This window comes from Schistocerca nitens, chromosome 4 (genome assembly GCF_023898315.1).
Source record: "Schistocerca nitens isolate TAMUIC-IGC-003100 chromosome 4, iqSchNite1.1, whole genome shotgun sequence".
NCBI lineage: Eukaryota > Metazoa > Arthropoda > Insecta > Orthoptera > Acrididae > Schistocerca > Schistocerca nitens.
Window position 1 is genome coordinate 236,222,442 of NC_064617.1, and position 14,221 is coordinate 236,236,662.

The 14,221-nt window shown below is 37.5% G+C and overlaps 1 protein-coding gene across 2 annotated transcripts in view; it reads right to left on the reverse strand.

The window, feature by feature from the left end:
* Positions 1-14,221, reverse strand: part of LOC126252039 (target of Myb protein 1) — a 132,840-nt gene that overhangs the window by 20,508 nt on the left and 98,111 nt on the right. The window contains exon 10 of one of the 2 annotated variants that reach the window (XM_049952830.1): positions 2,338-2,388. The exons of the other annotated variant lie outside the window; for it this stretch is intronic. Within the exon in view, the coding sequence (XP_049808787.1) occupies positions 2,338-2,388 (51 nt within the window). The remainder of the gene's footprint in view (positions 1-2,337; positions 2,389-14,221) is intronic. 2 annotated transcript variants of the gene reach the window in all.

Here is a 14,221-nt window from a genome sequence, read left to right on the forward strand (position 1 = left end):
AAATCACAAATTCTGATGTACTACAAATTGCTTGTTAAGTTATGCAAAGGACAATGGTTGCTTCTGAAAATTCTCAAAAACACACATTTATTTGAGTTGATATACAATGAAATTCAGGCATGATGTATTCTTTGGCAGAACTGGGAACCACAAACACAGATTTGCTATCAAATAAGTTATGTATCCAAAACACTTGTAGCAGTAATTTACAAAAATATAATTTCGTAAGCATTCGAAAATTCTAAAAAAAAAAAAAAAAACCTATTTCTCACGTGACTTTACAATGAAATTAGAGAATGACTGTCCTGAATGAGAATACACCTACTGTTCTCAAAAATTTCAAAAGATCACAATTCAGTTTAAGCCTATAATTGAAGAGAACAGTACGAATGTATCGCGCTACCCATGAATGTTCCAAAATTTCACAACGTATTACAATGTAAACGGGTATCGACACAATCAATGAAAGATTATGCAGAAGCTTTCATCTTGGTGGACACATTCCTTCAGACTTTGCAGCATTTTGCAGTGTGTAAACAGCAGTTATAAATAACCACTACCTTAAAAAAAAGAGCCTATCTTTTATAGTATAACACCAATGGAATCCCATTATTTTGCAGTGCGTTAACAGCAGTTCTAAATAACCACTACCTTAAGAAAAAGAGCCTATCTTTTATAGCCTAATACCAATGTAACCCCATTTGTCACCAAAGATGATTTTTACTGCTTAAACATCCAAAAACTTCAGTTTAAAAAGACAGCTGTTATTAGCATTCTGTGTGGGTTTCATGTCTGAAATTACTGTTTATGGTCCTTTATTGTCTGAAAGAAAAAATTCCTAATTCAAAATGGTACAGTGCTGTATTTTTCCACAATTTCAGGAGGGTAACCTTGTTAACAGTTTCTGATTTTGTATTCATGAGAGCTTTGTGTGATAACGTGAGAAAGACTGGCAGAGAACAACTGTGATTTTATAAAACTTTTGGCATATCTGAATTTTATATACTGTAACCACATTCATCTCATAAAGCATATATCAGCCGAAAGACTGGAGTCATGGTCTGGGGCATATAAGTCAACAGAGGTATTCTGAAACATCAGTGCTCTAAACAGGTTTCAAAACTATAGTCCCTGATGTGGTACCTTTCCTTAAAGGGATTTCTGATACAGTATGCAAATTGGACATCAATCATCCAAATGTTCTTTGTAAGAAAGACCCTGCTCCTTTCATGCCCAATGCACTCATCTGACACATCACTCACTGAAAAATCTTGGAGTTCAATAGGTGGTGACTGACTTGTTGATAGCGCATTTTGTGAAATTTCAAATTTTGGAATCATGGTGTTTAATATCTATTGAAACAGCTTCCTCTGTAAAAATATGTCGGTAAAAAATTGAAGGGCTAGTTTTCTGTGCAACACAGATTATCTACATACACCGCGAAGCTAAGGAGCGGGAAGGCAGTTGCTCTTTCTTCCTCTTGGAAAGGGACTTCAGCTCTGCAAATGCTTCTTATCACCTTAATGCTTGCATTGTAGGTGAGCAAAGCATTACCCATGTCAAATATATTCAGATTATAAGTAAAATTTATTGAAAGAGCTCACAAGAATGAGTATTGATCCTTAACTGAAATGAAAAACATGTTTGTTATTATTTTATAGCAACATCCAAATGAACCATGACTCCAAGATCTCACCATTTAAACTGGGAATTTAGTGAAACTTAATGTATGCAACACCATTCTGTTTTTGTATAACTCTATATATTCATTTTATTTTAAGTGCGGTAATGAGTGCATGCTGTACTGAAAAAAAGTGTACCTGTCTTAAGCTTCAGGAACAACCTTGTGTAATGTGTATTATAATAAACATTAACAGTACAGATGTGTTGTAAAAATCACTTTACCAGTAGAAATTAGTTGCTTATTACTTAAGTTTTCTCAGCAGTCAGTAAAGAAAAAATAATGAAGATCAGTGGGATTTATCGTGCTATGCTTATTCCTAACCATCATAGTCACCACCAAATTTAAGAATTGAACAGCCATTGGCATCATACAGGTATTTCATTTTACATTATGCTGATATTACCAAAATCTGTCTATGGATTTAGTCTAAATCGTAAATAATTTCAATTACACAGCCTGATAATATGAAGAAATCAAAACACCTAGCTAACAACGTAAAACAGAAGCTGATAAAAAAATACTGCACGAATGATTAAAAATAACAAGGTTATCCAAGCCAAAACAAAAGAGCAAAAAGCAAAAAAAGCTTTATGATTTAACAACTGAAACGGTAGGTCTACTGTATAACAATCGCATACCCACGTTTCACTTACCCTTTCATCTAGCCATGCAGCCATTTCATCAAAGTCACTCTCGTTATGCATCTTGAAACAGAAACATCACCACACAATGCAGCAACAAAGCACAAACTTGCAACAGCATAAACAAAGGACAACAAATTATTACAATGAACAAAACCCAAATCAATTTAACTGTATAACTACTCTTCTCTACAAGCAAAAAAGATGGCACACAGAATCCAGACAATGTCATAATCGAGATTCTGCGCATATCTAATAAATCATAAAAGTCTTGGGAGGTATTCATTTACAGTAATGTAAATCACAAATTTGTTCAAAGAATAGAGAATAGGAAGTATGCAGCTTGTACACAAAGTCAAGGTATCATGCGTTAAAAAAAAAAAATCTCAAAATTTCTGTCATTAGATATAATACAACAGTGAACAAATTAATCTGAGCACATACAGCTTTCTTTAGAAACCTTCATTTTACACTGTAAAATGTATGAATTTAAAACATTCAGGAACTTGTCTTCTTTACAAAGCAACTCTACCACAGCCAGAGTGTAACCAAAGATTTATTATGTACTCTAAATATATTAACCCTTGTTTCACATTTTCATGACCAAGTCTGTTATTCAGTACAACCCATTACTATTTCAAAGAGATTTATACAAAGTGAACATAATAGTCAATGCAGCATTTGAATTAGTAGTTGTTCCCTTTGGTGCATTATGCAGCATGTTACCTTGCTGGGAGAAGAGTTTACTGATCTATTTAATGTGTCATGATATTTTATTCTGAACATTTTAATGTACAGATCACTTTTTGTTATTCCTTTAAGAAGTGTGGTTCCTATTGGGTTTTCATGGGTGTTGCAATGTCATGATTTTTTTAGCAGTTTCTTGTAGCCAAATTCTTGTTTTGTTCACTCTCTTCTAAACAAAGTGTACTCTCTAGTCTTGTAGAAAACTCCCACATGCAGAAGAAAAGTGGAGAGTTGTACTTTGAAAGGACTTTTTTTTTTGTTCAGTGCGCATCAACAGCTACTCACTCATTCTCTCTCTCTCTCCGGTCACAAGAATCTTCAGCATATTGTCAGTACAGAAATGATGATCCCATTAGATGCTATTTCCTGTGCTGCAGTCCACAGTGGACAATCTTGTGAGCTTCATTCAGCATGGCATGGTTTTATTTTATTGCCTTCTGCACATTTAATATTCCAATTTTAAAATATGAAGCTGCTTCCTGGTAGTCAATCAAAATTTAACTGAAACCCGCTAAACTTGCACCATACTGATCCAAAATTCGCTTGCATGGTATGCAAGGGAAATAATTCACAAAAAATCAAAGCATAAAATCACACACTAATGTGGCACAATGGATTTATTGAACTAATATAGGAGAGAAACACAATCCAACTTCCAATCTGGCCTCTCCTCCATCTATTTGATAAAATATTTCAATTTAAATTTAGCATTTTGCTGTGTTTACTTCTGGTTTAAGTTAGCTTTCTTTTCAAAATAATATATGGGCATTATTATTTTAATAAGTGAAACTATGTTAACATACAACTGTAATGCAAGTACTATGATACAGGAAAAAAACAACCCAAAAAGTAGTTTGGATTAATTTGTTCACTTCTGCATCATATCTTCCACAGAAACATAATCCAAACTAAAATTTTGAAAGACAGACAGTACAAAAACATTTTTCCACATAAGCAAATAAGACAAACACAGTACCCTTCTACTAAACAGATACAAATCATAATAGAAGCTCAAGAAATGTGTTCCCAAACATACACGCCAGATCCCTTTTCTACAATTCAATATGCAATAATAGATTAGCTTTTGCAAGTTTATATAAGACTGTACAGGTAGAAGCAAACAAGTGCAAACAAAATTAAGTGTATCACAAAAGTATAAACTGATTGCATTTTTAATCAAATGCTTATGTAGTCAATGTGACAACGAACGTGACCTTTATGAATTCCATAAAATCGTCTTTGAGTGCAAAAACACATTATGCTTTAATCATAATTGTACCGTTAGAGTCCAACCTTGATTCGTAAATGTTTCGGATCAGCAACAGCTTAGTTTATGAACAAATTCCAAAATATGAAACATACAAATGAGAATTTTGTCTACAGTTAGAAAGAAGTAGCCCATCAACAATAAATGACATTGTAATGCTTGTAGAAAAACAATTTAGTGTAAAAATATTCATAATACGCATTACTGACTGGCTGTAGCATCAGCTGCTACGTTGTTTTGGTTCACTTCAATTCACTGTGCCTTCTCTTAAATTACATTGTTGTGTAGCTTTTTTCAGGGTTTTCAAGTTCATTAATCTGTAGGACACCACACATAAAATAAATAAATTGACAGTAGCAAAGCTAAGAGTAAAAATACAAATTCCATAATATATGTTGGGAAAGGAATTACAAACTAATGTCAATTATTTCTTTTATTTATTTATTTTCAATCTGAATCTGCAAATGAGTTTAAAATGGGAAAAGTCAACTACTTTTGCACCTCATAAAAATAGATAACATGAGTGGTAGTTATAACCAAGCACAGGCAACAAAATACGTAATGAAAGTGTTCCTAATTTGAATGAAATCTGTAACCTGGCAACAGTGTTACTGACGTCACAGTTCGTGAAAATACCAGGCAGTTTATGATAAACTCATAAAGAAATACCCTGCTAAAAGTGGTGAAAATGATGTTTCTCAAGCCAGAATGTGGTGGTTTAAGATATCTAAGAAAAGAAGATTCCTCATACAGAGACTGCAAAAGATAATTTTTTAAGAGCTCCAGTGTTTTCCAAAGCACAGTCAAGTGGGTCCATGTGGCAGAATTAAGAAATGAAGTTAAATAGTGAAGTATACGCATCCAGGGAAGGGTTATTAAAACTTTGCATTAATTCTTACTGGGAAAATAGTTCAGTTACTTCAGGAAGGAATGACGTTCATTAACCAGCTAGAGCAGTGACTTTGTTAAATGGTTAAAAATACACAACTCGGGATGCTTTGGTTGTAGTTCATTTCTACAAGAATCTAAATCTGTAAATACATTTACCTTCACAGGCATAAAAAAGAATATTTCAGTAAATGGTATTACTCATTTGTGGAAAATTACTAAAATTTTGTAGCATAGGACATCTATACAGCAAGATCAGCTTTTTTTAAAAAATTGAAAACCTAGTCCTTCCCTTTGAAAATGCACTTCCATTAGCAAGCTATAAAATTCCCCTGTTATTTTGGTGTAAGTAATGCAAAGGTCATTTGAAAATACACTCCAGTGTTGAATTTTATAACCTACAATGGCACAATTAGTGTCCACCAGTACAGTAACATAATTCTCAGATACTTGAGCATTTAATGAGTCTTTTGTTTCGATCAATCTAATGAAGTATGATTTTACTCATAACATTACACAGAACTGTGTTGTTTATTTGTATGTAACTTGCCTTACAATCGGCACTGAAGTCACTTTACCACTCGGCATAATTATTCATGCTGTTTGATGTAAAATTAACTTCTCCTTAATGTCTCATGATTGTACAAATGTGTAGGAGAGAAGGGTATGGGATTGGTGGGGGGAGCGGGGGCAGGGGGGGGGGGAGCATTCTAGCTGCTCCATTCTCTGGGTGGATATGTCTGTCATGACAGAAACATCATGACTGAGCTTGTATTTTTTCCCTATAACAATCACTATTTAACATCAAAAACAAAAGCAATGAAAACAACCAATTTTTGATTCCAATTTTACATACGGTTAAAGTATTTAACATCAGTTACTTTAAGAGAAATTCCTAACTGCCTGATTCATGTTGTCATTACACTTCATAATCAACTGAAATTTTTGCTTCAAAATCTCTGTTCTGGTGTACAATTTTACTAAAAAGTGCAAAGATTTTATGGTACTTCAATGGCGGGTGTGTGAACTGCTGTAGAGGTACTGCTCTCCACAAACTTCTGAGAACCACTACACACACACACACACACACACACACACACACACACACAGGAAAACATAATTATTTTCCGTATATCAATCTTGCTGTCACACAGTGAACTACACAAGACTGCTGTACTAACAAGTAACTTCTGAATATTGAAAATTCAGAATGGAATAATGACAGTATTATGAAAAATACAGACTTCTACTCACCATAAAGTGGACTGCCGAACAAGTAAGCTTTTGGCCACATGTGTGAGTGAGTTGCTGTTAGCTGACTTTGATACAACTCTCTAGGTACCAGTGATTTTCAGGGTTCCTTTCATATGCCTTTTCCTCTTCAAATCCCGATTAGTCAGAGTCGAGTTTGTTCATCTCATTTACAAATTTTTGGGCCAATTCCGCAGTTTGCTGTGCATCATCAAGTTGATGCTTTGTTTAAAATTTCACTATGTTCATCTCCCAGCTCTGTAGCACTGTTGGAAGTTAAGCAACCATTGTGATTTTGTCTGATTCTGAAGGCAGCCTTTTGAACAAAAGCTTATTAGTTTAGCAGCCTTTTTGTTGTGCCTGTCTGTGACTCAATGTCTCCGCATTATATGGTGAGTAGCAATCTATCCTTTTCATAATACTGTCAAGTCACTTCTAAACTGCATTTCTAAAGATTTTTGGTAATGTAGAGTATATGGGAAAAAATATGTTGAATTTGTGTTTTTCTTTATTATTCTTTGTTTTAGTTTCCCAATGATGAAACAAATAAATGACTGCTGTCTGTTCTCTACAACTATTATGAGACAAGGACAGTGTATCCATATCTGTCAGAGATGTGCTTGACAGGTCACGGAAAGTAATAGTGCTGAATAAAGTACTATTTTAAAAAACAGCCCAGTGGAAGGACGTCTTTTCTCAAGCATAGATAAGGTTTATCATCACTTCCACTGCATCTTCTACATATGATCAAAATGTCATGTGGCTCTCAGCCTGCCAACAGCATTTTGATTTGATACCATTTTGGCAGCTTGAGTGACAATTTCACTACTCAATTTATTAAGTAGCTACTCACTTGATCTCAAAAAGTACAGTAGCTCTCATTCCAGACCACCTCACTACAGAAAAATCTGAAATGGTCACCACATATTGAGCCTGGGACCTCTACTTCACTAGCTAACAATGCTAACCACTAGATTCATGGAGGTAGCCTATATGAGCCACTGTAGTTGACAACAGAGAAATTCTCTTCTTTACATATGACATCATACAACACACCTCAGTTTATACTAAGGTTCTAACAGTCCTCTTGAAACCTCCATAACTCCCCACCCCCGCTCCCATCCCCACCCCTGAAGACTCTTGGTTCCCACATTTACTTTATGGCATCATGATCTCTGCACACTATTCCTCCAATGTCACATTTGCCATAAAATACTTCTGCTACTTGGTGGCCTGATTTACATGAATTTTGTGCTGGAGAACATTATGACATCATTACAAGAGACAGCTGGATGCTATCTTCAGATGGAAAGATGAATAATCCTAGTAAACTCATTGGGACAACCTACTCTCCTATATGTGGTACGGAATATGGATACATTGGCTGGTACAGAGGCAAACTAACAGGTTGGTAGAGGTGAAGCACACAGAGCTCCCTTTCCAAGGAGGAACATGTTCCAGCGTAACATCAAGCACCGGCATACCGGTGATGAATGTTACAGCAGAGAAGGTGTGAAGAAGACGTCAGCTAATAGGTCGCTGACCGACTCTTCTCTAGGGCAAAAACGAGACAGCGGCAGCATCTACACAAAGAGGACATAAGTGCCGTGCCGCCTGGCCGTGGCCCAATGGAAGACTAGCTGTTCTACGGGTTCTATAGCAGCTTTTTAGAAACTGTATAATTTTACTTGTATTAGGCATTGTCTACACTGACGAGATTTCTTATTTTGTCCGTCGCACATTGCTTGCGACACAACATTGTAAACTCTCAAAGTTAGGTACTGTCATTTATCTCACTGTAATAAAAGTTCATTAATACGAATTGCTTGAATTGTAGTCTAGTGATCCGAGAAAGCAGGTTTCCTAGGCACGCCATATTCGACGAACAGGCAGGACACAACAGAACGTAAATACAGGAGTATCACCTCCATCCTGGAACCATTCCCTACCTGTGGTTGAACCATTTCTCTGCGGAATCCTTTCTTCCAGCAGTGCTAGTCCGCCAAGGTTTGCAGGAGAACTTCAGTGAAGTCTCGGAGGCAGCAGAGAGGTAATTGTGAAAGTAAAGCTGTGAGAATGGGTTGTGAGTTGTGCTTGGATAGCTCAATTGACAAGGCAACTGCCAGCAAAAGGCAAAGGTTTGAGGTTCGCATCAAAAACCAATACAGAGTTTTAAGGGAGATCACACTAGTGTCACTCTGGGGCTTGTATCAGAAGTCTGAATAGTCTTACAATGTAGCTACATCCAGACATTGTTTAACAAAGGAGCCAATCAATTTACAGAAGAGGAGAAGAGCAAGTCACTTTAATGAGTCATCTTAAGCTCACAGTGTGGATAAATATACACCATGTTAGTGTGGACTCAGGGATACTCATGCTTTGCATCACTTACTACACCAACTTATATGTTATCTTGATCTAGATATTTATATCAGAGCAGAAAAATTGTGCAAACAAAGGCAATCTTAATTTTTCAGGCTTGTACCTGTAACTCAATAGCTATCTAAGTGGTCATGGTGAACATCCTCATCACACATACCTATGATGATAACCTGATAAATCTGCTACATTGGAGCACTGTATCTGCACAGAATGTGATATGTGGTGTACAATAAAGATTTCTTCCACATATTCTGGGTCCCAGTTGTAAAATATGCCATCAAAATTCATTTGATAGGAACTGATCAATGCACGCATGTTATTAGCTCTACAAAGCCTGAAACTCGGTAGTTACAGTTCTGACAGTAACAGTTTTGCATCATCTCAATTCTGAGAGTTCTGGAACCTGTACAGAAAATTGGAATAGAAATCAACATAAACATCATTTCCACCCTTTTTATTGCTTATGAAAATCACACATTGCATGTTGTACCACCATACAGCAAGACCTTCAGGGTGGTGATCCAGATTGCTAATTTTGACAGTGTAAGGAAAATGACAATATGTTGTTCATGCGAGGTGATGCCAGCATAAGAAACCAGAACAACCAGTTACACATTTACAAAGGAGCCCAGCTTTGGAAAGAGGTTGCATATACGTCTCACAACAATTGCACTCCTGGCACTGTTACTGTTCCTGCAACTGTGTGTTATATCTTATTCACATTGTGAGGTGACTAGACTCATATACGAGTATCTTAGGTGCCTTAATTCCACCTTCACAACCATGCCATAATCAGCACTTGTTACTTTTGTGTACCATTCTGATGTTCACTAAAAATTTATAATTATGTACTACTAGACTTAACATGATTAGGACAAAGTATCTATGGATCGATGACTTGTCTGATGTAGTAGTAACAAATTATATAAACAAACATTCCAAGTGACTCTGTCTATCTATTAGTGAAAACTGTATCAAAATCCCTACAGCAATTCCTGGGATAAGGCTTTGCATATGGACGGAAAAAGTGGTAGGGAACTTTACAATATGCAGTGACATAAAACTGCATTAAGTTACAACAAGCCAACATGATTGAAAAATTTATCTGATATTATTAGGTTGCAATTTATTTAGACAAATAGCTTACCTTTGAGAATGAGAGTAGCTGAAAATTTGCTTCAGACTTCACTATTGTTTACTAAATTATTCTTTAGCTTATCTCTAAAGCAAACTCTGTTACTTTAGTCTCATGAGCATGGAAGATTTGCCTTTAGAAGCAAGAGTTTTTGTATTAGTACTGTTTTGTATGTTTCACTAATACAATTACAAATGCCTCTCGTTGAAAGTACACATAAAAAAAAGTTTTGCACCATCTCAATTCTGAGAGTTCCGGAACCTGTACAGAAAATTGGAATAGAGATCAACACAAACATCATTTCCACCCTTTTCATTGCTCGTGAAAATCACACATTGTATGTTGTACCACCATACAGAGAGACCTTCAGAGGTGGTGATCCAAATTGCTGTACACAACGGTACCTCTAATACACAGTAGCACATCCTCTTGCATTGATGCATGCCTGTATTTGTCGTGGCATACTATCCACAAGACATTGTTGGTCCAGATTGTCCCACTCCTCAACGGTGATTCAGTGTAGATCCCTCATAGTGATTGGTGTGTCACGTCGTCCATAAACAGCAGTTTTCAATCTATCCCAGGCATGTTCGATAGGGTTCATATCTGGAGAACATGCTGGGCACTCTAGTTGAACGATATCATTACCTGAATGAAGTCATTCACAAGATGTGCATGATGGGGGTGCAAATTGTCATCCATGAAGACGAATGCCTCACCAATATGCTGCCAATATGGTTGCACTATCGATTGGAAGATGGCATTCACATATCGTACAGCTGTTACGGCGCCTTCCATGACCACCAGTGGCAGATGTTGGCCCCACACAATGCCAACCCAAAACAGTAGGGAACCTCCACCTTGCTGCACTCGCTGGACAGTGTATCTAAGGCATTCAGCCTGACCGGGTTGCCTCCAAACACGTCTCCGACAATTGTCTGGTTGAAAGCATATGCGACACTCATTGGTGAAGAGGACATGATGCCAATCCTAAGCAGTCAATTTGACATGTTGTTGGGCCCATCTGTACCGTGCTGCATGGTGTCATGGTTGCAAAGATGGACTTCGCCAAGGACGTCGTGAGTGAAGTTTGGCATCATGCAGCCTATTGCGCACAGTTTGAGTCATAACATGATGTCCTGTGGCTGCACTAAAAGCATTATTCAACATGGTGGCATTGTGTCAGGTTTCCTCCAAGCCATAATCAATAGGTAGCAGTCATCCACTGCAGTAGTAGCCCTTGGGCGGCCTGAACGAGGCATGTCATTGACAGTTCCTGACTCTCTGTGTCTCCTCCCACATCGCCTTCCAGAATGAGATTTTCACTCTGCAGTGGAGAGTGCGCTGGTATGAAACTTCCTGGCAGATTAAAACTGTGTGCCGGACCGAGACTCGAACTTAGCATCGCCTTGGTTCATTCCGAGATGCCTGGACACTTTCCTTGTTGAGAGCCCTTCCAGGCACTAAGTAACAATGCGGACGTGATTGAACTGCAGTATTGACCGTCTAGGCGTGTTTGAATTACAGACAACATGAGCCTTGTATCTCCTTCCTGGTGGAATCACTGGAACTGGTCAGCTGTTGGACCCACTCCGCGTAATAGGTGCTGCTCATGAATTTTTGTTTATTTTTTATTTATTTTTTTTTTGGGGAGGGGGGGGGGGGGGGTTAGTGACATCTCTGAACAGTGAAAGCGACTTTGTCTGTGATACAATATCCACAGTCAATGTCTATCTTCAGAAGTTCTGGAAACTGGAGTGATGCAAAACTTTTTTTGATGTGTGTAGATATGCAATTTAATTATTAACACTGAAATAGTAACAGAATCAATTGTCATCCATCTTTATACAATATACAGGGTGTACAAAATAAAACTGATACAGAAAATATTTACAATAAGACTAACACAGAATTGACCCTTGTTAAAGAAATATCCCAGGTGTTAGAAATGACTGCCACGGGCGCTGATGCAGCCCTGTACTCAATTTATCAAACTATGATACACGTGAATCAGCTCTGCTTGAAGGATAACAGTAATAGCATTTTCAATATTCTACTTTAGCTCTTCCAGTGTGATGATTATTTGACTACACCTGACCTTTCAATTTGTCCCACAGGTAAAAATCACAGTGAGCGTTACACTGCCTCTGCTGACTGTCCTCTCCTCACTCAATGCCTCATGCATTCATGACAACATTATTAAGTGTTACGTGCTGTTTCACTGTTTTCTGAAAATATCCATACTGTCATTCATCTTCTATGAGTCAATCCACATATGGATTAAGCAGTTTCTGGACATATTTTTGGTTGGGTGTTACAATGCAGACCCCCACACTGTACCTCAAATACAAGTCCTGAGATTAAGCAATGGCTCTTAAAAGTACTTATGAGGTCTTTCTGTTGCATAATAGTGCATGCTCTGAGTCCACCCATCCTGACAGGCTGAATCATGCCTCATCTGAAGATGTGAAAAATGATATAGACACACACTCGGGACAGAGCATGTGACAGACGCTGAAGTGCAGGCATTTGACAACAACCAATAGGTGCACTGAAATCTCAGTTTCCAGCATTTTTTGTTATGGCTTAGTTCATTAACAAGGGTTGGTTCTGCATCAGTCTTACAAATATTTTCTGGGCTATTTTTATTTTGCCTACCCTGTACAACCAAAAACAGATAGGGAAACTTTTACTTACCAGGCTATGCATATGAATACAAAGTGAAAAAAGTGAAGGACAGAAATATGACAAAAAAAAATACTGATTTCCAGAAACAACATTTTCTTTATCTGGCAACAGAGACAACAAGGGACCATTTGGGCATTAAGTACCCATGACCTTATGCATTGTATGCCAAAAGAGAGAAATCAGGGCAGACCTTCATTGATTCAATGCTCATGTAAAATGAGGGATACAAAATATGAGGAATTTGAAGGGACAAAGAGAATAGTTCAAAAGTTAGATAGAAGCAAATATGGGTAATGTGTGGCGGCAAGGAAGAAAGAATTAAGAAAAATAAAGATATTTAAAGCCACACCACATAAGAGGAGTGAAAATATATGATGAGGGTGGGAAAGAAATTGTAGAAATGGATGAAGAGGGGTAGGGAGAAGTGGGTTGGTGGAGATGGGGGGGGGGGGGGGGGAGGGAAGATATCTACATGAGATATTTTTGTAACTGAGTCTAGGTGAATGCAGTTAACCCAGATTGAGTTATAGTCTGCACTTGCAAAGTTTTCAGGAAATATTTTAGCTGAAAACAATAATGTCTATCAAGATTCAAGATTTGTCTGTTTAGGGTTGGAATATGGTAAACTATGTTGTTGGCTTCTGTAAATAGAGATCACATCAAAGTAGTGGGGAAGGGGAGAGAGAGGGGGAGGGGAGAAGGGAGGGAGGGAGGGAGGGAGGGAGGGAGGGAGGGGGAAAGGGGGAGGGGGAGAGGGGGAGGGGGGGGGAGAGAGAGAGAGAGAGCAGTTGCATCTTATCTGCAAAAATAAATTCAGACAGTCAAGAAATTCTGTAGTCCAATCCAGCATTGATGGAAATGTTGAAGCAAGGAGAATAACTGACGCTCAATGAATGTTCAGGAGTGATCAAGGCTGAAAGATGAACAGTGGAGTACAGAGAATTATAGTAAGCAGCAAGATGTGGGATAGAATTAAACCTTTCAATGATGACTTTAAAGGCAACAAGGGTAGCAGTCGGGAATATAATGGGCAGCTGTTGTTTACATGGATTAATGAGGTCTGTAGATTTGGATATGATGTGTTGGGAGATATCTAAGGTTCTCTAGTAAACATTTGATAGTTATGCCCTTGAGAGCATACACAGTTTAAGATAGTGGTACAACAAGGCTGCATTGTTGAGATGGTCAAAGAAAGTTTTGAAACATAACAGAATGTCCTGAGTTTTAATGTTTTAACTGGTGGGTAAAAAAGGCAAGGCAAATGTCTCCTGTCAATAACAGACAGTGGAATGAGTAAAGTCAACTGCCAACTGAATAGATGAAGTGATAAGCAGAGTCAATGTTCAACTTTTTGTTGTATGGCTGTCCACTGCTCAGCACCTTCTATACACAGTGAACGGTTTTCCTCACTCACTGAACAGCCAACCCCACCCTTTTTTTCAAATGAATTTAATCTGCTGTCAGTTTGTAGAGTTGTTTGAAAATTTTTTTTCACGTAGCCCACAAATATTAAAATTGTGTTTACTCTTCAGTTACCA